At 39.0% G+C, this 27,787-nt stretch overlaps 1 protein-coding gene across 1 annotated transcript in view; it reads right to left on the reverse strand.

The window, feature by feature from the left end:
• Positions 1-27,787, reverse strand: part of LOC149923575 (uncharacterized) — a 135,042-nt gene that overhangs the window by 32,629 nt on the left and 74,626 nt on the right. The window contains exon 2 of the mRNA XM_090161256.1: positions 4,485-4,632. Coding sequence (XP_090017382.1) covers positions 4,485-4,632 — 148 coding nt within the window. The remainder of the gene's footprint in view (positions 1-4,484; positions 4,633-27,787) is intronic.

Below are 27,787 nucleotides of genomic sequence, written 5' to 3' on the forward strand. Positions count from 1 at the left end.
TATATTCCACATTACTGTAACAAAAGGATTTTTAAGGTACAAATTTGCTGCCTGTGTGAGCCTTCATCAATGTATTAATTATAATTTCCCAGTGTGAGCCTTCCTCAATGTATTAATTATGATTTCCCTGAGTGAGCCTTCCTCAAAATAGATCAATTATAATTTCCTAGTGTGAGCATTCCTCAATGTATTAATTATAATTTCCCAATGTGGACCTTAATCAATGTATTAATTATAATTTCCCAGTGTGGACCTTAATCAATGTATTAATTATAACTCCTCAGTGTGAGGCTTCTTCAATGTATTACTAATAATTTCCCAGTGTGGATCTTAATCAATGTATTAATTATAACTCCTCAGTATGAGCCTTCTTCAATGTATTAATTATAATTTCCCAGTGTGGGCCTTCCTCAATGTATTAATTATAATTTCCCAATGTGGACCTTAATCAATGTATTAATTATAATTTCCCAGTGTGGACCTTAATCAATGTATTAATTATAACTCCTCAGTGTGAGCCTTCTTCAATGTATTAATTATAATTTCCCAGTGTGGACCTCCCTAATCAATGTATTAATTATAATTTCCCAGTGTGAGCTTTCCTCAAAATAAATAAATTTTAATTTCCCAGTGAGAGTCTTCCTCAATGTATTAAATATAATTTCCCAGTGTGAGCCTTCCTCAAGGTATTAATTATAATTTCCCAGTGTGAGCTTTCCTCAAAATAAATAAATTTTAATTTCCCAGTGAGAGTCTTCCTCAATGTATTAATTATAATTTCCCAGTGTGAGCCTTCCTCAATGTATTAATTATAATTTCCCAGTGTGAGCTTTCCTCAAAATAAATAAATTTTAATTTCCCAGTGAGAGTCTTCCTCAATGTATTAATTATAATTTCCCAGTGTGAGCCTTCCTCAATGTATTAATTATGATTTCCCTGAGTGAGCCTTCCTCAAAATAGATCAATTATAATTTCCCAGTGTGAGCTTTCCTCAAAATAAATAAACTTTAATTTCCCAGTGAGATTCTTCCTCAATGTATTAATTATAATTTCCCAGTGTGAGCTTTCCTCAAAATAAATAAATTTTAATTTCCCAGTGAGAGTCTTCCTCAATGTATTAATTATAATTTCCCAGTGTGAGCCTTCCTCAATGTATTAATTATAATTTCCCAGTGTGAGCTTTCCTCAAAATAAATAAATTTTAATTTCCCAGTGAGAGTCTTCCTCAATGTATTAATTATAATTTCCCAGTGTGAGCCTTCCTCAATGTATTAATTATGATTTCCCTGAGTGAGCCTTCCTCAAAATAGATCAATTATAATTTCCCAGTGTGAGCTTTCCTCAAAATAAATACACTTTAATTTCCCAGTGAGATTCTTCCTCAATGTATTAATTATAATTTCCCAGTGTGAGCCTTCCTCAATGTATTAATTATGATTTCCCTGAGTGAGCCTTCCTCAAAATAGATCAATTATAATTTCCCAGTGTGAGCTTTCCTCAAAATAAATACACTTTAATTTCCCAGTGTGAGCCTTCCTCAATGTATTAATTATAATTTCCCAGTGAGAGTCTTCCTCAATGTATTAATTATAATTTCCCAGTGTGAGCCTTCCTCAATGTATTAATTATAATTTCCCAGTGTGAGCTTTCCTCAAAATAAATAAATTTTAATTTCCCAGTGAGAGTCTTCCTCAATGTATTAATTATAATTTCCCAGTGAGAGTCTTCCTCAATGTATTAATTATAATTTCCCAGTGTGAGCCTTCCTCAATGTATTAATTATAATTTCCCAGTGTGAGCTTTCCTCAAAATAAATAAATTTTAATTTCCCAGTGAGAGTCTTCCTCAATGTATTAATTATAATTTCCCAGTGTGAGCCTTCCTCAATGTATTAATTATAATTTCCCAGTGTGAGCTTTCCTCAAAATAAATAAATTTTAATTTCCCAGTGAGAGTCTTCCTCAATGTATTAATTATAATTTCCCAGTGAGAGTCTTCCTCAATGTATTAATTATAATTTCCCAGTGTGAGCCTTCCTCAATGTATTAATTATAATTTCCCAGTGTGAGCTTTCCTCAAAATAAATAAATTTTAATTTCCCAGTGAGAGTCTTCCTCAATGTATTAATTATAATTTCCCAGTGTGAGCCTTCCTCAATGTATTAATTATGATTTCCCTGAGTGAGCCTTCCTCAAAATAGATCAATTATAATTTCCCAGTGTGAGCTTTCCTCAAAATAAATAAACTTTAATTTCCCAGTGAGATTCTTCCTCAATGTATTAATTATAATTTCCCAGTGTGAGCTTTCCTCAAAATAAATAAATTTTAATTTCCCAGTGAGAGTCTTCCTCAATGTATTAATTATAATTTCCCAGTGTGAGCTTTCCTCAAAATAAATAAATTTTAATTTCCCAGTGAAAGTCTTCCTCAATGTATTAATTATAATTTCCCAGTGTGAGCCTTCCTCAATGTATTAATTATGATTTCCCTGAGTGAGCCTTCCTCAAAATAGATCAATTATAATTTCCCAGTGTGAGCTTTCCTCAAAATAAATAAACTTTAATTTCCCAGTGAGATTCTTACTCAATGTATTAATTATAATTTCCCAGTGTGAGCTTTCCTCAAAATAAATAAATTTTAATTTCCCAGTGAGAGTCTTCCTCAATGTATTAATTATAATTTCCCAGTGTGAGCCTTCCTCAATGTATTAATTATAATTTCCCAGTGTGAGCTTTCCTCAAAATAAATAAACTTTAATTTTCCAGTGAGATTCTTCCTCAATGTATTAATTATAATTTCCCAGTGTGAGCTTTCCTCAAAATAAATAAATTTTAATTTCCCAGTGAGAGTCTTCCTCAATGTATTAATTATAATTTCCCAGTGTGAGCCTTCCTCAATGTATTAATTATGATTTCCCTGAGTGAGCCTTCCTCAAAATAGATCAATTATAATTTCCCAGTGTGAGCTTTCCTCAAAATAAATACACTTTAATTTCCCAGTGAGATTCTTCCTCAATGTATTAATTATAATTTCCCAGTGTGAGCCTTCCTCAATGTATTAATTATGATTTCCCTGAGTGAGCCTTCCTCAAAATAGATCAATTATAATTTCTCAGTGTGAGCTTTCCTCAAAATAAATACACTTTAATTTCCCAGTGAGATTCTTCCTCAATGTATTAATTATAATTTCCCAGTGTGAGCCTTCCTCAATGTATTAATTATAATTTCCCAGTGTGAGCCTTCCTCAATGTATTAATTATAATTTCCCAGTGTGAGCTTTCCTCAAAATAAATAAATTTTAATTTCCCAGTGAGAGTCTTCCTCAATGTATTAATTATAATTTCCCAGTGTGAGCCTTCCTCAATGTATTAATTATAATTTCCCAGTGTGAGCTTTCCTCAAAATAAATAAATTTTAATTTCCCAGTGAGAGTCTTCCTCAATGTATTAATTATAATTTCCCAGTGTGAGCCTTCCTCAATGTATTAATTATGATTTCCCTGAGTGAGCCTTCCTCAAAATAGATCAATTATAATTTCCCAGTGTGAGCTTTCCTCAAAATAAATAAATTTTAATTTCCCAGTGAGAGTCTTCCTCAATGTATTAATTATAATTTCCCAGTGTGAGCCTTCCTCAATGTATTAATTATAATTTCCCAGTGTGAGCTTTCCTCAAAATAAATAAATTTTAATTTCCGAGTGAGAGTCTTCCTCAATGTATTAATTATAATTTCCCAGTGTGAGCCTTCCTCAATGTATTAATTGTGATTTCCCTGAGTGAGCCTTCCTCAAAATAGATCAATTATAATTTCCCAGTGTGAGCTTTCCTCAAAATAAATAAATTTTAATTTCCCAGTGAGAGTCTTCCTCAATGTATTAATTATAATTTCCCAGTGTGAGCCTTCCTCAATGTATTAATTATAATTTCCCAGTGTGAGCCTTCCTCAAAATAAATAAATTTTAATTTCCCAGTGAGAGTCTTCCTCAATGTGTTATATATAATTTCGTCAATGCATTAAATATAATTTCGTCAATGTATTAAATATAATTTCGTCAATGTATTAAATATAATTTCGTCAATGTATTAAATATAATTTCGTCAATGTATTAAATATAATTTCTACAATGTATTAAATATAATTTCTACAATGTATGAAATATAATTTCTACAATGTATTAATTACAACTCCCCAGTATGAGCCCTCCTCAATGTATTAATTACAACTCCCCAGTATGAGCCCTCCTCAATGTATTAATTACAACTCCCCAGTGTGAGCCTTCCTCAAAATATTAATTATAATGTCCCGGTGTGAATCTTCTTTAAAATTGTCGATTTGACGATAAAATATAAATCAAAGTCCCGAATTCGAACGGGTCTTTTTCGAAGCGTGATAGTTCCGTCAAGAGCCCCCAGAGGGAGCTTCAGCGTGAGAGAGGGGGGGGGTAGAGGGCGTCAAAGGAAGTAATGAAAGGCGCCTGTTCCTGACCTGTCTTCGATGAGAAAGAGATCTCCCTCGAAGTCGACGCAGCTCCCCTTGCCGGAGAACGAGTCCCCCTCGATCCGGATGGGCGGGTGCACACCCTTCTGATACCAGACGCCAGTCCAACGGGACGGGAAACGACACCCGATCGACCCTGCGACGAAAGAGAAAAGACCAAGTATATACGTTAAAACGAGCGCAACACTCAGTCAAGATTATTTAGACCCAAGATACCGAGCCATACTCAAAACACTGGCTGCCCTTCGCGGCCACACGCTGACGAGGGTCCCTCCTCCCTAGCCCTACCTCCAGACCGACTGCGGGGAAGACCCTTTTCGCTAACTCCTCTCACGAAGAAATTACGCTTCTTAAATACAGCTTAAGATAAGCGGGATTGATAAAAGCGAAGTCGACAAAGAGCCTCAACTCACGACGTACAAAGTATATAATAGGATCTTGTTTTTCGCTATTCCCAGAAAGATAATACCTTCCAAACGTAGATAAAGGTATTAAAATTACCGCGTAAACTCCAACTAGCTTGTTGCTTTTATTTTTAAATTAAATTTTTATCTCTTCAACCTTTGTATATTTAAAGTAATTTTATTCATCAAATACGCATTGATCGAAATGCAAAATATATTAAATAATAATAATTTATATAAAAATGAATATCGTATCGGTATTAAAGGAAATATAACCTCAATTTCTGTCTCCAACTAAATGGTTCCACTATTTTCCAACTCCTTTTATGGTCTTTGACATTTTTCGCGCTGCTAAGTGGTTTATTGCGGAGGTATATCCTACTTAAACTGATAGGCTTTTCCGTAAATAATCCGTTGGAGGTTATATTCCCTTTAAACACGATTTAAATTATTTAAGAAAACTTTTGTTTCAATAAATTTCTTAAAGCTAAACTGAGATAGAAAACATTAATGTCATAATTTATATTTTAAAACGAATGAAATGGCCTCAAGATTTTCTCCGTTGGTACGGTCTCCATGGAGAAGTATTTTACCTGCAAACTATATTTGTGGGACTCATGAGGGATACTTGAGGGGATATGTAGTATCGTCGTTACAGTAATACATATATTAGGAAAAATAAAATTGTGCGTAGGGGCCTGCTATTAAATCTGGTTTATAGTGCTATAATTGTCAGGGGCGTAGAAGTTGGAGGGGGCAAAGAGAAACGAAAAGTGGTCGGGAGAATTGTTTTGAATTTTTAATCGAGTGTAGCTTCTCCAAATGCATGTGTACTTATTACTACTATGCAAATTGGCGGGAAAAGACTGAAATTTAAACTCAGTTGAGGTTCTTTAAGCTTTATATGCTTTTAAAATGAGAATTTGAGCCTTTTGAAGATTTCAACTGACCAAAACGTTGGAGTGCGCAATAACATTAGTTGCCCCTCCCAACAATATTATAGGGAGGGGCATTGCCCCCCCCCCCCCCTGCCCCTCCCAGTTCCTACGCCCGTTATAATTGTGATATCCATTTGTCCAAAAGTCAAGGTGCTATTAATTCTGGGACAAATAAACTACTGCACCGAAATCATAATCAAAAACCCAAATTTTAAAAATTGTACAGCACTCCTACCAAGATAATTCAAAACAAATGTTTGATAACGAGTCAATAATACAGGGTGTTCCCTAGATGTTGGTAGGACCGATCGTCTGCGGGTTCTACAGATTGTTTTAAGACGAAAATGTCCTTTTTTCGATTTAGGCCATCTTTTCGAAATTACGAAACAATAGGTGTTTCTATAAAATACGGGAGATCACGTGTAAATGTTTTTTCTACGTCACTAGCTATAATTATTGAAGATAGAGAGCAGAGTCGATAAAGATTTGGGAATTTGAAGTCCACGTGCGAAACGCGCGTGCCAATAAATTACTAAAAAGCTTAAGCTCGTGACACGGAGAAAAACATTTTTACACTTTAATTTTTGCATTGTTTTATTTTATAGAAACACCTATTGCTGTATGGACGACCCTTTAATTTAACATAACATTTTAATACCTTAACGTAAATTAGCTGTTTCATTCATAGTCATCGGCACGCGGCCGAAATAAAAACAAACTCGCTACAAAATCATTTTGTTGGGACGCGAAAGCGCTATTTTTTCGTTACCATGGCGATTATTGGCTTTGATTTTTTAATAGGTTTATTTTCACTTGTTTCCTAAAAGAAATAAATTATCTCCATGGTAACGAAAAATAAAGCAGGTTCGCGTCCCAACAGAATGATTTTGTAGTGAGCGCGTGAACATTTTATTCATTCATAAAAGTTGCCTTCGCCGATAAAGATTGTTCTATTTCGGCCGCGTGCCGATGTCTATGAATGAAACAGCTAATTTACGTTAAAGGGGAACGGTCAAGCTTTAACCAGTTAGATAGCCCTATAGCCCATTAAAAACTAAAATTTATGGCGAAAACCGCATCAAAAAATATTAAATGGTTAATTTTTAATAAAATAATGAAATTTCGGGAAATCGAAAAGCGCGCGTCCGCCGCGACACCTGGTGAGAAGTCGGTGAGACAGAAAAACAACGTAAAAGCGCGCGCTGCTGAAGACGCAAAAAATTTGTTTTGCACGCGCGGCGCGTTCCAGTTATAAGAGACCTAAGCCTAAATTGCCTAATTTTAAAAGTAAGGATAGTTCGCAAATCGCTCATACGGGGTTAGGGGCGCTGGCGGCAGCCTCTAAGATGGCGGCGAAAATTCAAACCCAAACACCTGGCGTTATTTAGGGAACACCCTGTATATTACACGTGACGTTTAAAGTTTGCTTATATCGCGCGTTTGTTCAATATTTGGGTAGATATTTTTCTAATATCGGACACCTACAAGCTGAGCGACTCTAACGGACAATCTAGACTCAGGTAAGCACTATACAGTACTCTATCGAAAACTATTACTTAGGTACGGTTCTCACGTCATCTAACCACCAATATTAGTCCCATTTCCGAAATGTTGGCCGGGTTATTTAATAATCCCATTAATACGGACCATTTATAGACGCGACAAAAAAGGCAAACGAACGCACACACACGCAGAGCGGCAAAACACAATATCCCTTATCCGACCCAATTTTAAACCGGATTTCCCGAGGGAAGATGAACGGGCAAATTTCATTAGAGAAAACCTCCCAGCCATATATAAAAACACCTAACGCCCTCTATAGCGACTAGTGGGTAGCCATTTGGTACGAAAAAGGCCCCGAAAAGGGCGAGACTTAGGCCATAGTTTTACCTCGAAAACCAAGAGGTCACAGCCGAATATGGTCGGCGCGAGAGTTATAAGCCGGGGCGCTTTGAAAGATTAGAGAGAATTAATTCGATCTGCCCCTTGCCCGTTATCTGCGTTCAACAGTAGGCGAGCAAATAAGGTTCGGCGATCGCGTCGGACCCTAAATCAAGCGAGCGCCAACCATTTACAAAAGGTACCGCGCCATAGATTCTCGAAATCCGTAATTATTTAACAGATATAGGCGGCTGATACGCCACGCGATACAATAGACCCGGAGACATTGGGACAATGATAGAGAGAAACTCCACGGAATAAGCTTCTTTCGTTACTACAATGGAGTAAGAAATAGCGTACGGAAGAATTCGACCATAGATCAAAAATAACAAGCGCGTATAGTGGGGGAACAATTCGACTTCACCATTTGTTGTTCGCGTTCGCTACATACGTATAAGTCTCGTCGAGAGAGAGCGTAATCTCATTTTCCAGCGTCAGATTGCGTAAACAGTCGAATTAATTAACAACCGCGCGACTACGCCGGGAGTTGTCAAGCGTGTTTGTCTGGGCGGTGATAATATTGAACGGAGACAATCAGTCCGCTCCGTTGCAGACGAATTATGACGACATATGGTCACTCTTTCGAAATTAATTAATATACTATCCGTATATCATCAATATTGGTGGTAAAGATGTGAAATATTGCACTTTTATTTTCCCAAAATTTATTAAAAAACACATTATGATTATGACAGGTCTGGAATTACAGATTACACAATTTATGATGACTATTGAAGCATACTTTAAATGATATGATCTAAAATAGTTCTAAATTTAATTTGATATTAAACTAGCATATAGCAAACATTATTTTACTAAAGTTAAGACATTATTTTATAGGCTTTGAGCTTTAGAAAAATAGCACCATCTTCTTTAATACCTGTTAACTAAACTGTCAAATCTAGTGCTCGGCGTTCGGATAGGAAAATGTCCGTTCATTTCTTTTACATCCATATCCGAAAATTATTCGAATAAAAACTTTTTTGTTGCCTATTAAATCGTATAATAGTCGTTAATAATATCCATAAATAAACAGTTAATCGAATTTTTTACGATGAATTGAAATTTGGCGGTTAATTTATCCATTTACCCGAGCTCTAGTTAAATCACTTAAAGGGAATATAACCTCAAGTCTTTTTTAAGGTTTTTTATGTTTTTCATGTTAACAATTTTGGCGGGAAATCACTAACCAGCGCCAATAATATCTGAAGCCGTAGGAGGGAGCGGGAAATGAACGAAGTGTTGGTGTTCCACACCAAAAAACCTGAGGTTATATTCCCTTTAACTGTGATGAAATAGATGACTTTCTACACCCTTTCTACAGAGAAAATTGAAAAAGGCTTTACACATTTAATTTAAAACTCGTTCGGTAGATGGCGGTACCTTTAATGAAAATTTAAACTACGCACGAATCCTGTAAAGACAAAACGTATTAGGCATTTCGACAGCGAAGGAAATTAGAACAACTGTATAAGTTTGAAATTCATAAGTTTCAACCTGGATGAAAACGCGAGCGCGAATCCTAAAAAGGAGGCAGAACATTTCAGGCGAGGGCGGGCGTCACCCATTACTAGATGGCGTTGTTCTTCCTCTTCTCCGCGCTACAGCCGGGACTGGCGCACGTACTCGTCCCGTCCGCTATTATAGTTTCTGGTGGAACAAACTGCTTACGCGGCTACAAACGCTCTAAGTATTTATGGCGCGTCTAATCCGGGGCCCAATAAATGTCTTCCATCTATCAAGGCTTATTCTCCACCGTCGTTCGCTTGACTTCCAATATTTCGGGTTAAATCTTGTCTCGGGACTGAACAATCCCCCCCCCCCCCCGAGACGAGAGGAAGCCAGCGCCCTCCGACGGCTGACCGCCAAAGCTAAGAGACTCACGTGCCACCGAGCATCGGGGTCCTCGCTGAAGACAATCTAAACGGACTCGTCCCTTCGGCGTGTGGTTCGCGAACCCCAGCCCGTTGTAAATAACCAGCCCCGAGGAAGGACCATCCAACTATCAGGATCCATTCCCTTGTCTGGCCGGAAAAGGGGTGCTGCAGGGGCTTACGTTCAAATACTTCGACAAGGATTATACGAAATGGGAAATTGGATGTTGCGAAAGAAAATATAGGTTTCCGAGCGGCGCCTACCTTTTTAAGTCCTATTAGATTTCGTCCCCCAAAAAAACAGCTATTTTTATTTTATAAAGGTTCTTTTTATCAGACAGAAATGACACGTGGAAACGCCACTAATAACTAAGCCGAATTCTGGTCCATTTTTTTTAACGCCGAGGACTTCCATGACGAATCTGTCAGGATCGGTTTTATTTTGAGGAAAAAATGAGACCACGGATTTTCAAAGGGTGGATTACGGCTAAAAGAACTCGGGGTAACAAAGCCCAACCTGGATTTTAACAAGCTTTGAGTCAAGCGTATATTTTAGTTGATTTGACCGAAACTGATAAACACCTAAAGGTATATCTTAGAACTTTCGCCCACGAAGGATAATCTAATATTAGATTTTTTTTACGGTTTCGAAGAGCTGTAGGGCTCGTTTGAGTGGCGTTTTCTGTAAGATAATAAATTTCTGGGCAAGACCTTTAAGCCCCAAAACTAACGTAATCACGGGAGACATTTTAACATCATTGGGTTCGTTTTTGCCTTTAACAAAAATTCTCTTATACACAAATAAAACTAAAATAAGGAGTGGCTTATTTTCAAATTAGAACTACTCCTTCCGCGTTGAGTTTGCAAGTTCCCTCCCCACTGGTTAAATGGGCTTTCCCCCGAGTTCTTCGGTTTCCCCTTTCCAAAAAAAGTTTTTGGCTCACTAGGTATGCCACCACTCTCCTACGCATATTGTAACCCTTGGGTATTAGCCTAGCTGATTATTATTATTAAAGGGAATATAACCTCAGGTATTTGGTGTGGAACACCAACGTTTGCAGCTCTGGCCGCTCTTGCCTTTGGCCTTAACAATGTTTGGCGCCACTGTACGGGGTAATTTGAAAAATTTAAGGGGTCTTCCATAAAGATTGCTTTGCAGGTTATATTCCCTTTAAAACACTTTGATATATTTAATTAAATTTGTTTATCTTTATCAATTATTCTTATTATATACCATTACGTTACATTGTTGGCAAAAAACCGGCTTTTTTAAATTTAAAATTCCAATATGGTTGTATCTGGTGGTTTAAAATGGTTAAAATCATTAATTAATACTACAAAAATGCTGAAATTGCCAGATTTCAAAATAACGTTTTTGCGCGTGACAGTACCTTTACATTGTGAGGTATAGCAGGCTTATTTACTCGCTTTTATACCCTAACATGGCGGCGTATTTTCACGCGCAAAATTAATTTTAAGATCCCCCAATTGCTTATATCATGGGCCAAATAATGATAAATGATTTATCATTATTTGGCCCATGCTTATATCTAGCTCTAATTCCTTACGACAAAAAGTGAAGGTTAAGTTTAGTTTTTTCAATATTTCTAATTCATTTCTCAATATTTATTTTACAAAAAAAAAGTGGTTTTAGCAATGGATTTTGTTCGCTGTTTAAAACCGGATAAAACCAGGGTAGACTTAACCAGTCTGGCTGGTTCTTGCCAGCCCTGTTACGAAAGTGGTGCTCAAATAGACGATCTTGACCTCCAAAATGATGCTCTTGACCTTTAAAAGGCTTAGCTCTAAAATATACTAACATTTTACCATAAAAAATAACTGTTATAAACAAGACGATCTCGACCTTCGAAATGGTCACCTCGACCAGGGAGTACAGAACGGGAGTCGTTTTGCCAGATCTTTTAGGTTCTCAACCAAGAAGCCAGAGAATCGAGGTGGGGTGGGTTGAAAGTGGGTGGAAAGGTTGGCAAAATACGGGACAAGATACGGCTTTTTGCGCCATCTACCTAATTTTTGTGACTTTGTTGTTTATGGAGGAAGTGGATGCTGCCGTTTTTCATTAGATAACGTAGATCCTAATTGTAAATATTTAAATTATCTTACGACCGGTTATATTCCAAGTTTCTTGAGTAAAGCGTATAATTTTTAGGATATAATATAACTGAAATCATAATACTAAATCAATGTAAATATAATTTTGTATCATATTTCAAACCTTAAGCCTTTGCAATGATTGGCTAATATATTTCCCATTTTTGCCTTTAACATGTCCTTTTTAAACACATTCCCTAAAATAGAAAAATAAATTGTATAAAATTATATAAAATAATTATAAGATCTGTTAAAATAATTACAATTTTTTTTCTTTTGACTTTTGAAAGTCGATTTATGTAACATTGGTCCATGCTTATTTTCACCACGTGTGTAAAATTTGAATTTCTTAACAAAAACCACATGGCCGCTGATAATAGATGGCGTTATTTAGTCGAGGTGTCCCGTATTTTGCAGAGGCGCCGGCTGAAGTGTAGCTCATTGCAGCAGAACCAAAAAACCCCCCTCTTTTCATCACCCGTTCTGTACTCTCTGCCTCGACCTTCAAAATCTTTTAAATTGATAATTTGGACAGCACTCCTGATGGGATCAAATTTAGCACCTTGAGATACGCAAAATTAAACATCATTTAACCCTTTAAACACGCACGTGAAACATATCTTTAAATACCACAGCATCATATTGGATAGTAGAAAATAGCTATCTGAGATTATTAAAGTTCCCTCAAACTTCGGGCGTCTTCAGGTAACCGGACACCGCGACTTAAAGCGACAAACAATGAAACTCTGAGATTGCTTTTCAGAGAACACTGTCAGGTGACTGTCGGGCTAACTCGGAAAGAGGTTGGTAGTTTGGCGTCTAAAGGGAGTTAGGCTATATCGTAAACGAGGCCGGCGCTGATCTAATCAACGGAAGATGTCGACGTCGCCGTACGTCAACGCCAGAGCCACCTCCCGACTGAGCCGCCATCTATGAATAAGAGGCGTCCAAAAAAACTTTTTGTTTTTAATTAATAACAGCGACATCGAGGCGTCGACGGGAGGGGGGGATCCGGAGAAGGGGGGAAATCACGAATAGATGGCGCTATCGTAAACAGATGTTAGACTTCTTATTTCTAAGATAAAATATGGCAGCTGCGTTCAAACGTCTTGGCCTGGTCAGTGTCGCGATTGGCAACGGATTCTAACGAAAGCAAAGCGTTTCAGTGAGGGTTAGAGCGAAATAGCGATGGTTATTTTAACGTAAACGACTTAACGATTAAATCTATTACAAACCGGCATTCAAATTTATTTAAAAAACTATTTTTAGAGCTAAGAAATGTATAAATTAAAGGGGAACGGTCAAGCTTTAACCAGTTAGATAGCCCTATAGAACGTTAAAAACTAAAAGTTTTGGCGAAAACCGCGTAAAAAAATATTAAGTGGTTAATTTTTAATAAAATAAAGAAATGTCGGGAAATTGAAAAGCGCGCGTCCGCCGCGACACCTGGTGAGAAATCGGTGAGACAGTAAAACAACGTAAAAGCGCGCGCTTCTGAAGACGCGAAAGATTTGTTTTGCATGTGCGGCGCGTTCCAGGTATACGAGACCTAAGTCTAAATTGCGCGATTTTAAAAGTTAGGATAGTTCGCAAATCGCTCACTAAGGTGCTGCTGGCGCTTTCGATACACCTTAAGATGGCGGCGAATATTCAAACGCAAATACTTGGCGTTATTTTGCGTTTCAACGTTTTGGGCCAAAAACTATTTTTCAAGACAAAACAAGGTACGTGTAAGTATGTTGAACGTCTTGTTGATCTTTTGATACGCAAATAAGGCGATATTTGGAAAAGCTTGGCTGTTCCCCTTTAAGCGTTGAAATAATTATATCGACAACTTTCAATCCGACCAAATATTAAAAGTAGGGGGTTTGGAGTAACATTTCTTATTTTTTTTCAGTCAATACTATTGGATGGTATTATACTCGTATATCAAACATTTCCCCGAAAAAATTGTGGTTAGGAGGAAGGGAGTGGGGCCTAGGTAGTAGCGACGTGGGTGCTAACTACAGGCGCCTTTCGGATGGGGTGAATGTTCCGCGCGAGGAGTGGATTGAAACGTAGTACCGGTATGTCCAATGGAAATCAATGCGCTTCGAGATTCGCCGAGAAAAAATGGAATGCCGATAGCGAGCGCTCTCTGGTGGCGGATAACTAAAATAACCAATAGCCTCGGCTTGCCGGGTTTTAGAAGGGACAATATCATACGCGCTGTGTTGGCGCGTGGGGGAAAAATACTCGATACACCTATACCTACTAGTCGGCAAATTATGTTTTCCGTACAGTTTGACCCCAAATGCAATTCCGGAATATATTAGCCCCCAGTTCCAAAATACTTTGTTGTGGTAAGGAACTAAAGGCTTGTTGAAGGTGGATTTGATCCGTTGGAAGTTGCGGTTGGTGTTTATCTTAGTGGACCGGCCAGCTGTAGCGCGGTACGTATAACATATAATATTATTAATATTATTATAGTATTTCTATACTCGGGCCTAGGGTTCAAAACCTGGAAAAAATCGAAATATTCCAAATTAGAGTTCAAAACCTGGAGTAGATCGAAATATTCAAAACCTGGAGAAAATTGAAATAATCAAACCAGGGATTCAAAACCTGGAGAAAATTGAAATAATCAAACCTAGGATTCAAAACCTGGAGAAGATCGAAATAATCGGACCTAGAGTTCAAAACCTCGAGCAGATCGACATAATTATGGCAAGGCTAAAGAAAGACGGTTCAAAACTTTAAGATAATGTAAAAGAAAATGGGCCCAGGGCAGGCCCGTAGCCACGGGGGGGGGGGGGGGCATTCGGGGGCCATGCCCCCTCAAATGAAATTTTTATTTGCCCCCACCTGCCCCCTCAATTTAATCCATTCCCTCTCAAAGAATATTCTCTGCCCCTTCATCTTGATTAGTTTTTTAAACTTCTATTCGTTGAAATTTTCCTTTTGGACCACTGGTCTTTGTCTAAGGTTTAGATCGTTATTTATAGGAAACTGTTTCTTAATGAAATACAAGTTGTAGAATGGTCTGCTTCAGAAAGCAAGGTTTATTTTATGTTGAACACCAAAAACATTTCAGGGCGCCACTTATGTTAATTTTCGAAATTAGGTAACGAAAAAAATGTGCCCCCTCACAAAAAGCTACTGCCCCCTTAACGAAATTTTTCTGGCTACGGGCCTGGCCCAGGGTATAAAACTTCGAAAAAAATCAATAATATCAAATCATCGGATCCACGGTCCGAATTTTCAGGCTAAATTAAAAGAAATCGGGTCTAGGGTTAAAATTCTCAAAAAGATCGAATTACTTGGACGAAGAGGTAAAAAAAATCGATAATATCAAAACATCGGATCCAGCTAATAAAAAAAATCGAGTTTAGGCTCCAAAACCCCGAGAAAAGACCATCATCAAGTTGAAAATCTCGAGTGAAAAAATTGAAATTCCCGAACAGTTTTAAGTTTATAAAATTGAGATAAATTCAACCGTTTAATTTAACATTTATTTCAAAGGAAGTACCATTAGTTAACGTCAGATGTTAAGCTGGCACGCGATCAAAAAACCGCAATTCCGCGGCTACAGACATTCCGAATACATTTATCAAATACAAATTACGAAAAGCGAACGCACTCCAGTTGAAAATAAGCTTCACGGACGATCACGCACGAAAAGAAATTTCTTTCTTCGGTAAATAATAATAATAATACACGAATACGGAAACGACGGAAGAAAAAGTATAAGAACGAATACGGGAACCTACACAAAAGAACGAAGCTATTTCCAGTAAAAGAGCGTAACCCGACCGAGAGCGGTTTCTGATACACGCGATGGAAACCACCGCACAATGGAAGAGTAGCCGCCGGTAAATAATACGCCCGAAAAGGGGTTGAGGAGACCACACTCGGCTGGTGACCATAAGCAAAAAAAAAGATGAAAATCTGGTTATGCAAGAAATGAGGAGTTGGGGACGCTCCAAAAGAAAAGGGACTTTAGACACGACACGGAAATTGCGACCAAATGCGCAGTCACGAGATGCCGACCCGAGTTCCCCGTCGTGTTTGTTCTCGCTTAATGATCGTTTTTAATTAGATTCTTAAAAAGGTAGCATTGCGTATCAGATGAATGTGGCGTGCCCCGCCGACATTTGTACGAAGGAAAGGTGACATTTCTGTAACCAGTAAGTATCGCTTCCGTTCCAGAGTTGTTATACAGCCGATACCGCTCGGGTAATTAATTACAAAGTGCTTCCAACCACGTGGTTTTATACCGTGGGACTACCCACATCGTGTAACTTCGTAATATAGTTAATCAGCTCTTAATTAGCCTTTAATCTCTTTTTAATTAACCTTAAATAGTTTCCCTTCAAAATAATAATTCCCCGTGATTATCAACATTGCCCTCTTAAATAAAATCAGAAGCCTCTAACTCGCTATACCACCAACGTAAAACTTTTGAAACGTTTTGTTTTCGACACGGAGCAAAGAATCTAGTGAGCGCTATATTTTTTCTTTGTATCGAAAAAGTAGTTTGCTTTACAAAACGTCGGTTGGCAAACCTGAAACGTAGGCATATATCATCCTTGGTTTAAAACTTTAAACGCGAAAGGTGGGCAAGGCTTAGGGTTTTTCAAAGCGTATCGAGAAAATTATACGGAAATATCACCTTCAGAATCACGATTATTGTTCATTAGTATGTATATTTATGATAGAAAATAATAGTTTTCACATTTATTACCAAGAATGTATTTATTTATATTTAGGAAGAATGATTATGTTGCGACAATCGCCGGGCACGTTGAACGCCTTTCCCCCGTCTCGCGCGGGGGGAAAGACAAAACGTCACCGGCGTTTGATTACCATCGTGTTAGGTGACGTAAATTTTAAGCAGCCAATGAAATACCGGGACTATGCGTTTTATTTTAAGCGGAGGAGCGTACTGGGGGGACCAACGGGTGGATTGAGAGAAAGGCTAAAAACCGTCTCGACATAGACATTCTCCCTAGGTATAAATAAATACATTCTTGTTATTACCTTTATAATGTAGAAATTAAAAAGTTCCATCAAAACGAGGCGAGTCTCTCAAAATTTAAAATCCCCAGCAAAATCCTCTGGCAATTCTACGAGCTAAAATGCAAAGAATCGTCTGAATTTTTCAAATGTTTTCTCCGCTACTGCTGGCGTTCGAGGGGCTATCCAATCACTCCAATGTTAGAAATTTTGTACATTTGATTTCAGATTTCAAGTGATTTCAATATTTAATTGATTAAAGTTATTAAAGCTACTAAATTGACGTGATTTCAAGGGATTTCACAGCTGATTTGTACACCTGAAGTTCCTCTGTATGAATATATCGAGAGGACTATATTTTCTGGCCACATATCGTCTTCACAAATCTGTATCCCTCCGAATACCTCTAGTTCGAAAACGAGACGTTTCTCGATTTTGGGCGAGTTAGAGGCTTTCCTCATTATAGGCTTCTGATAAAGCTAAAAGAAACACGTGACTATTTTATTCAGTGACTCGCGACAAGAAAAAGAGAGCGGAATTTATTGAAGGGCCTATTACACTGACTTTTTAAAGCTATTTCAAGTATATGAAAGATTAATACAAAAATATCCTTTGTTAGTGTAATTTTTATATTTTAAAATGGTAAGCACGTTGTAAATTTTGAGCCACGGTTTATTGGTCACTTTCGTATAATTTATATCGGACTCGAGCCTGCGAAGTTGGTTGTTTCATTCTTATGGCTGACTTGGATGGTAACTATGCGTTATTAAAAATTGAAAAGCTAAAAATGAACTATTACTTTGGAAAAATAATTTTGAATTTTAAAATCGGAAATAAATCATTACTTTTCTGAAGGTAGTTAATTTCCAATTTGAAATCTTGCGTTGGCAGTTACCAGCCACGACCTAACCCGGTTGTTCCGTCTAGTAAGATAATATGTTTGGAGTAGACATTTGTTTAAATGAAGATGGCGTTGCTATCCTATTGTGGTACGTTTAATTTCTTATAGCGTGAACAGGGCCGTTGACAAGGCCAAAAGCCAGACCTTTACTTAAGCGTTTCATTGCTCACGCGAACCAAGCTTTCGGATAATTATATAATGTAGAAATTAGTTTGAAAACCTAATTTCCTTGAAAGTTTCACTAGTCATGTTTAAGAGTGGAGTAATTATACGGACAATAGGCAAGGGCATGTTACTCTCAACCTACGTGACATCTATATATCTGCTAATTTTAGAATGTCCTATTTAGTCTCAAGTGGTTTGGAAATTATCCACTTACCAGCATATATATAGTGCCGAAACCCAGATTTCCCACTAAATGGAACGGGTACTTGACCTTCTTTTAAGACTCCGCCTAGTTACCGTAATTAGAGACGAGACTAGAGACTTACAGATTGGTTTACCACGCCATAGCGTCCGTCGACTAACGCGTAAACAGCGTCTTAAGTCTTACAAAGCTTAAAACGGAACGGATCAGCGTATAGTACAATCAACGAGGATGAAATGGTAGAGTCAACGGTTTATGCCCACTAGCGCAGTTCCCATTTGAGCGGTTTCCCAAAAGCCCGGTTTCGATTATTACCTAACCTACAGTGCCTACGCGCCTGCGGCGAGCCCGGCTAACCTAACCTTTTGGGAAACCGAGCTATTGGGAAATCACGCTATTGGGAAACCACGCTATTGGGAAACCGCGCTATTGGGAACTGCGCTATTGGGAAACCACGTTATTGGGAAACCGCGCTATTGGGAACTGCGCTATTGGGAAACCGCGCTATTGGGAACTGCGCTATTGGGAAACCACGCTATTGGAAAACCGCGCTATTGGGAACTGCGCTATTGGGAACTGCGCTATTGGGAAACCGCGCTATTGGGAACTGCGCTATTGGGAAACCGCGCTGTTGGGAACTGCGCTATTGGGAAACCGCGCTATTGGGAACTGCGCTATTGGGAACTGCGCTATTGGGAAACCGCGCTATTGGGAACTGCGCTATTGGGAAACCACGCTATTGGAAAACCGCGCTATTGGGAACTGCGCTATTGGGAACTGCGCTATTGGGAAACCGCGCTATTGGGAACTGCGCTATTGGGAAACCGCGCTATTGGGAACTGCGCTATTGGGAAACCGCGCTATTGGGAACTGCGCTATTGGGAACTGCGCTATTGGGAAACCACGCTATTGGGAAACCGCGCTATTGGGAACTGCGCTATTGGGAAACCACGCTATTGGGAAACCGCGCTATTGGGAACTGCGCTATTGGGAAACCGCGCTATTGGGAAACCGCGCTATTGGGAAACCGCGCTATTGGGAACTGCGCTATTGGGAAACCACGTTATTGGGAACTGCGCTATTGGGAACTGCGCTATTGGGAACTGCGCTATTGGGAACTGCGCTATTGGGAACTGCGCTATTGGGAACTGCGCTATTGGGAACTGCGCTATTGGGAAACCGCGCTATTGGGAACTGCGCTATTGGGAACTGCGCTATTGGGAAACCACGCTATTGGGAAACCGCGCTATTGGGAACTGCGCTATTGGGAAACCGCGCTATTGGGAACTGCGCTATTGGGAACTGCGCTATTGGGAAACCACGCTATTGGGAAACCACGCTATTGGGAAACCGCGCTATTGGGAACTGCGCTATTGGGAAACCACGTTATTGGGAAACCGCGCTATTGGGAACTGCGCTATTGGGAAACCGCGCTATTGGGAACTGCGCTATTGGGAAACCACGCTATTGGAAAACCGCGCTATTGGGAACTGCGCTATTGGGAAACCGCGCTATTGGGAACTGCGCTATTGGGAAACCGCGCTATTGGGAACTGCGCTATTGGGAACTGCGCTATTGGGAAACCGCGCTATTGGGAACTGCGCTATTGGGAAACCACGCTATTGGAAAACCGCGCTATTGGGAACTGCGCTATTGGGAACTGCGCTATTGGGAAACCGCGCTATTGGGAACTGCGCTATTGGGAAACCGCGCTATTGGGAACTGCGCTATTGGGAAACCGCGCTATTGGGAACTGCGCTATTGGGAACTGCGCTATTGGGAAACCGCGCTATTGGGAACTGCGCTATTGGGAAACCGCGCTATTGGGAACTGCGCTATTGGGAACTGCGCTATTGGGAAACCGCGCTATTGGGAACTGCGCTATTGGGAACTGCGCTATTGGGAAACCACGCTATTGGGAAACCGCGCTATTGGGAACTGCGCTATTGGGAAACCACGCTATTGGGAAACCGCGCTATTGGGAACTGCGCTATTGGGAAACCGCGCTATTGGGAAACCGCGCTATTGGGAAACCGCGCTATTGGGAAACCGCGCTATTGGGAACTGCGCTATTGGGAAACCACGTTATTGGGAACTGCGCTATTGGGAACTGCGCTATTGGGAACTGCGCTATTGGGAACTGCGCTATTGGGAACTGCGCTATTGGGAAACCGCGCTATTGGGAAACCGCGCTATTGGGAACTGCGCTATTGGGAACTGCGCTATTGGGAAACCACGCTATTGGGAAACCGCGCTATTGGGAACTGCGCTATTGGGAAACCGCGCTATTGGGAACTGCGCTATTGGGAACTGCGCTATTGGGAAACCACGCTATTGGGAAACCACGCTATTGGGAAACCGCGCTATTGGGAACTGCGCTTTTAGGGAACCGCGCAAATGGGAACTGCGCTAATAGGCATATATTGAGTCAACAAGGTCTAAAGCGTTCTGGAACGAGAGAAAATGGCGGCTAACGCAAAAAAATCCGGCTCAAAGACATTAATTAATCTTAGCTACATATAATAAACCTTTTCATTTCCAACGCCAGACTTAGCAAAAAAAAAGATCTAAAGTTAACTTTAGTCGTATAAAGCTAAGCCAAAATCACCGCGCGAAGGAATACAAAAACAAAATGAAAAAGGCGATATTATTTTCGTCGTGGCGTAAAAATGCTCATTCCATTAAAGCGTCCATTTATCAAAGAACCTTCAAGCGGTAGCCAAAAACTGAAAGTGGAAAAAATAAGGTTATACACCTGTCTAGCGCCGTTGCAGCGCCGATTCACGGCCGGTTGAACCCTTCCTTCACTGGCTGCCGCCAAAAAAGAAACACTTTCGGCCTAACGAAGGCGGAAATGGTCCCAGAGACTCCTGGAGTCGCGCTAAAGCCGATTCCTAACCTCGCCTGGCGCTTTCATCCGGACAAACCCGCGTAGATTGTACCGTCCTTACGCCTTTCGCCCCTACCGTCAATAGCGACGGGTCGGATGAGGGGAAAAAGAGAGAGAGGAAGGGAGGGTGGCCATAAATAAAATGCTCACTATGGAGGTCACGACCCGGGCGACTCGGTCCGAAAGCAAGGAGGTCGCGTGTGAGTCGGACATCTGAAAAGCGCCGTTGACACCGTCGCCATCTATCCCATCCCCTTCTCGAACTTGCACTCACCCGCCCACCACCGAAAGCCTATTGAATCCCATTCAGTGTTCTGTAGAAAAAAGTTATCGTGTTCATACTGACTAGAAAAATTAGGGTGTAGGGTGTCAAAATTATTGTTATCAATATAATCATAAGTAGCATAATAAACATAATTATGACACTTTCTATTCATCCAATGCAAAAATTTTATGATAGTCTGTTTCGACATCAGATTCTTGCATTTCTATACCCCAGTTCCGCTATAGGCACTACTGGGATACCACAAATTATACAAATTACTTTGTATCTTATCACTTATAATTTCATCACGCATCACGCAATTTCTTTTTTAATTATTAAAATGACGAAAACCACAAACCAGGGCAAGCCTGCAAAACTTAAAAACCTTTAAAAGGCAAGAGAATAAAACAAATAAAACGGGAAAGTAGAGTTAAAGCGATAAAATACCAACAATCAACCTGAACAATTGTCCCAGAAGTTGTTGGTTAGGTAACGCACGAGTCTTTCAAATACAATCATATTTTCAGTGAGGTTCATATCTCCAAGGTTGTCCCTAGGGACCAGATGGAGTGTTAACGGACAATCAACTAAATAGTGCTCAGAATTGCCTATCTGACCCTCAAACACAGGCAGGACTGAGCACATGTCCTAAACTATGCAGGTAACTAGGGAATTTACCGTAACCACTGAGTATCTGTGTTGAGAAGTAGTTAGGGTTGACCCCATTGTCGCCCACCCTAGGAATAAAATTCCTAGTTACAATTCTCCAACTACTCTGCCAATACCTCTCGGTAATGCCCCTCGACAATAACAACGTAATCCATTACGTACAGACGGACTGACAACTATCCGCGAACTGCTCCTAGTATTTGGAGGATGCTCGGAAAATCGGTGACGGTCTGCCGGCAGCATTTTCGACGGACCAACCAAAGGCTTATTGAAAATTGAAATGCTTTCAAAAGTGTAAATAACGCTTAATTTTGGAAAATAATGATGAATTATTCAATTGGAAGGTAAAAATAACTAATATAAACACTTCATTTTAGAAGTTAGTTATTTTCGAATTTCAAACCTAAACGCGTGTACGCTCGTATTTCTCGCCATCAAACTAATCAACTATTTTGCCAACGGAAAGAGTAGGAAGGGACGAGTTTCCTGTTCGGAAACTTCTTATTTCGCAATCACAGACTAACATTAACCGAAATCGTTCTGTGCCATACTTATGTTTATTATGTTACTTATGATATAATGCGTATTATAAATTCGCTATGGGTTTTTACACACAATCCGTCAGGGATTTGTGTGTACTAAGATCAGGTGCCGCCAAATCGGACCTAACTCTTCAACCATAAGGTTTAGAAGGGTCATTGTTAGGTCAATCGATAAACAAAAATTACATCCTCAATAGCACAATATTCATTTTGGCCCTAGGGGTAGGGCCGGACTTAGAGATCCGGGACCCATAGGCAGATAAGGAGTCTCGGCCCCCTTTTTACGCGCTGCATTTACTCTTATCCCTGGGACTAGGCTGTGCCTGAATTTCCCTGATTCAGCCTAGAGGTCTGAGCTCTACGGTTATATTACTAAATAAAAGCTCTTAACAATCGTCGACTAAATATGCGTCCGTAAACTGTGAGGCAGAAAATTTTGTAATTTTAAAACAAAATCTTCTACTTAGGAATTTCTCCAATATAAATTACGATTGATTTTATAGATTTATGTCTTCGAATACAGTAATTACGGTCACTGGAGGGCCCCTTCCAAGGATGGGCCCCTAGGCCACGGCCTAGTTTGGCCTAGGCAGAAATACGGCACTGACTAGGGGGCCCAAAGGTTGGGCCATAGCGAAATGGTTGCCCATTGAATAAATTCCCTTTAGGACTTTTCAAGTTACATGAAGGTGTACCAATTCCCCGAGTTTGAACAAAATCGGTGGGTTACACTTCGGGATGTCTCCTTGTCAGTTTATTCTTAAGATAAGTTAGCGATTACAATAAACTTCTACTGTGAAGTTGATCTAGGAATATGAATCCATTAATAGAAAACTGTGTTTCCCCAATACGGGCTCCCCGTCGCACCCACGCTCACGTAGCTCGAGCTAAACCTTTAACCTAAGCCTGTAGTGCCATCTGTTACTAGACTAACATATATGCGTGTACATATAATTTCGTATGTTAGACGTTCGAAATAAGTAGTAGTGGAAATTTTAATTAGTTTAATGTTTGGTTTTAGTAGCAAAATATTGTAATATCTAATTAAACAATTTATATTTACCATTATTTGTCTCTTTTTCACTTTTGTAAAAAACAGTATAGTTGTGTTGTTTCATTGTAAAAACTATAAAAACACGTGGCGTGCCGACAACTAGCAGACGAAAATATTTTCTTAAGTTCAAACTATTTCCGATAGATGGCTATATTTTATTAAGTTCAATGGTTTAACGTTGTCAAGCCTACCTACCCATTCTACCCCATAATTTACTCTACTTAATTTCCATCCTCCTAGAGTTGATGACGTCACACCTTTTATTTTTCTTCCGAATATGATTTGTATTTTACCAATAATGTATTTATTAAAGAGATAGTGACAGATTTTTTTCATACATAATATTTTTACATTAAATATATAAAAAGACCATGACAACTATAGTGGTAATAACGATAATAGTTAAAAATAATTATTAACTATTAAATTTAAGATTTTAAATGGAAGGGTCAACTTCCCCGCAAGCTCCGGGTCTCGTATTGCTGACGTCATTCGCGGTTATTATCTGCCGCTGCCTTAGCCGCTATAGCGAGCCGAGAGAGAATATTTAGAGTGAAAACTGAGGGAAAATAGCGACTTCCCAAATACGACGTAGAATATGGGTGAGTTTGCGGGGAAGAGAACATTTCACAAATAATTTAAAGTAAACTTTCATAATTAAATACTAATTTCAACTGGTATAACATATATATTTTCGGATTCACGGCATTAAACTCTATCTAATGACGGTCATTAAGTCAAGACATTTAACTGTGCTCCAAGCTGTCACTATATCTTTTTTAAATAGAGAGGATGTCGAGTCGATTTTTAGAATTGATTCCGATCCCCCTGCGTGAAAAACCAATCAGCCTCGAATCTCATTGGCTATGACGTCATTGAAGCACACGCCAGTGACGTTATACGTTAATTGTCTTATTTATTTTCATATCTTTAATATACGGGTAAACCCAGCGCCAGAAATTTGACCTACTAACGCCTGTAAAAGTGTTCGACACGCCGAACTCAGGTGTTCCAGGAGAAGTTAATATACAGGATTCCGTTTACTAGCGCCATCTATACGACAGTTTCAAATTATAAGGCACCAATTGCGCGAGTCGTTCGCGTTCAACAGGACAATTACCGAGGGCCGCTGGTCTGTCTGTTTCAGACAGCGGTCAGACTTCGCGAAAACACCATCAACGAACGATGCCGTACTAATTAGCGCCGGTCGCAGAAATGGAAAGTTTCGCAATTAAACAATTAATTAGAAAACAGCGCGTCGGAGCCGCAAAATTCCAAGCTTGGGTTTTTGTTTCTTCTTCAAAATGCGCGCACGCGCTAAAACGCCAGTAAAAGCGACCCGTCATTAAACCAAGCGACATTTCAATCAAAAGAGAGACGAAGAGGTAAAGTCGCTTTGTCCGTTTAGGCGGAAGGTACGAGGTAAGGTCCCGAGGATAATTAAGAGTAGAAAATTCGAATTATCTCCGCAGTACGCGGCCACCATTCCGAGCGAAAAGTATAAAAATAAAGAAAAATAAGAGCGGGAAAAATGAAGAATTAATAACGCGACCGGCCGTAAGATGGAGCCAGCAAAGGGGGCGCCCCAATTATAAACAAAAGAGACGTGCCAAAGTAAAAGTTTACTTTATACGCGTTTTAATTCAACATAAAGGGGGTGGTATAAAGAGAAACCGGATAATATGTAGCGTATCCCGGGGCTCCGAAAGGCGCGTTCATTGGTCGTCGGGCCGAACAGTTAAATAGAGGCAGAAACCCAGTCGGATAACGAAACATCCAGACGAAAGAGGGAGCTAATTACGTTCACTCTTTTAATTTTTGTGGCCCCCCTGAATCGCCTCTTTTCTTCGGCCAGACCTCTCCTTCCGGAACTTCCTTAGAGCGGAAAGAAGGTAGTTAATTGGTGGTGGGGTGGCTTGGTCAAAACAACGGACACCTCGGAAACAACCTCCCCTTAGGCAGCGTCCGACCACCCATTCTTTTAATAGAAAACTTTTAATTATAGAGGGAAACGTGGATGCTGGGGAAGGGGGGGAGGGATGGGGCTACGGGAAAGGGCTTGAGCTTGGATTAAGCCTCCGCGTTTTCCAGCGAACGGCAATTATCAGCTTTGCGCCGCCGCTTTTTTTAGTGGGCCGTCGAAGCGAGAGCCCCGGGAAGGCGGCGGCGAGATAAAAGGAAAGCTAATCTCCGGATGATTGCCCCATCCTCTTCCATCCCGGCGTCCCTTCCTCATCCCCATCTTCCCATCTTCGCTCTTGAGCTTCTCCGCGTCTCTCTCTTCTCCTCTCTTCTCAGTTTGCTAAACAGTCAATCCTTCCGATGTTTTTGCAGGTTCCGGGATGCTACCAACGAGTTGGGAATTGAACGACGTTCGTTTGTCGTTCGTGATTTTTTTCCCTTCACTGGTCCCCTACTTTCTGTCCGTACCATCTCTGGGGTAAGAAGATGGTGTTAGTAACGTTTAGGGCTCTTGATTATATGGAATTAGCGAATGGGTTCCAAATAAGAGGAGAAAAAGACTAGCAGCCTATATGAGGCTACACGTTATTGCTGGCTCTACTCTGATTGAGTGGAGTCTCGAATTACATGTTTCTTTTATATATATTTTCTATGGGAGGTAATTTGCAGTTGACTAAATCGCGGGTATTAGAAGTTGAATAACCAGAAGTTTGAAACAATTGGATTTAAATTAGAGGTACGTCCTTTTAAATGTACTGGGGCCAATGTTCCTAAAAAGCCATCTTTTTGGAGAAAGGTCCAGGTCAGTGGAAAATAGTGGAAAATAGTGGAAAATTGTCAAAAAGTGGAAAATAGTGACTAAAAAAGAAAATTTGCATTTCAAAGCTTAAAAAAGTAATTGGAATTAAATTAAAGTTTATTGTAAAAATGGCTTAGTTTACACCGAACTTACAATGTTTGAATTAATTATTCCAAACAAAATAACAAACTATTTTAATGTTAATCAGAATCTGACCATTACTATGCGTCTATATTTGCCTTAAGTAGCCCAAAATCTGAACTTTCTGTGTAAATTTTTTTTATTATTATTTTATAATTGTTTGTGCTAAAAATATTTATTGGCCACTTTTGGCCAGATTGGTCACTAAATTCACTTTTTTTCCCGGACGGAATTTTCCACTATTTTCCACACTATTGTCCACCTGGCATTTTCCACCTCGGAACACTGACTGGGGTTCAACAATCAGCTGTAAATACCGAAATCCACCTGACGGTCTGCCAGTAGGTTTGATCAAGTAATTTATATTTCTGTATTATCCGATTAATTTTTTGATAAATTTGTAAAATTAATAGGAAAAACGACGTTTTGTTCGATAAAAAGCTAAAATTTTACCAATAATACATCCTTTACCAAAATCGTGACTGTCACTTTTAAACTTAAAAAGGTTTTATTTATAGCTGCTACAGTTCCAAATACAGCCTCAAATCAGATTTAATTCATACTTATTCTACGGTTGCAAAAATCTTGTAAAATCTAATTTTAAATAAGTATTCAAGTATAAACACATTTAAGACTTAATTAGAATTAATTTTACTTGAAATGAAATATCCTATATTAAGAATTTCAAGTATATTATTTAGTAAATAGACTTAAAATTTTTAAACTGTTATTTTATTACAAAAATTTTAATTTTAAGTATGTGAGGGGTTCAAGTAAGTTTAGCTTAACCAAATAAAGCCAGCCAATCCCGTACGACCATTTTGTAACCAAGCTTCAAGATTCAAGTTGCAAATCCATTTCCTGTTTAATATTCATCTTAAGGGGTCAATATAGTTGAACTCATGATGAGTTCAGTTGTTTAGACTTTACTACAATATAATTTTAAAGTATAATTTAAAATTATAGTACAGTAGATCATATGAAATTTTTGGTGTATTGCTTGGACTAATGTACAAATATTTATATCAATTGCGCGGCACGTGAGCGAAACTCATTTTAGATAACACTACAAAAATAGCCAGATAAGAGGATCCAGTCGAAAGTTTAACATTAAATTGAAACCTCTAAGCAACTCTCAATTAAGTCTCTTTCAAGTCCTTAAAAATGAATCTCCCATATGAGACTTAAGTGAAGTTTTAAATGACTCTTATTTTAATATAATATTTTAACCCATAGTAGACTCTCAATTAAGTCTCTTTTAAGTCCCCAAATATGAGTCTTCAAATATGATACTAAAGTGAAGTCTTAAATAACTCTTATTTTTATCTAATATTGTAACTCATAATCAACTCTCAATTAAGCTTCTTTCAAGTCTCCAGAAATGAGTCTTCCTAACTGGGACTAAAATGAGTTTCATTTAAATAAAACTCTTTTATT

The sequence above is a fragment of the Leiobunum rupestre genome, chromosome 10, assembly GCF_980474605.1.
Source record: "Leiobunum rupestre chromosome 10, qqLeiRupe1.1.hap1, whole genome shotgun sequence".
NCBI classification, from domain to species: Eukaryota; Metazoa; Arthropoda; class Arachnida; order Opiliones; family Sclerosomatidae; genus Leiobunum; species Leiobunum rupestre.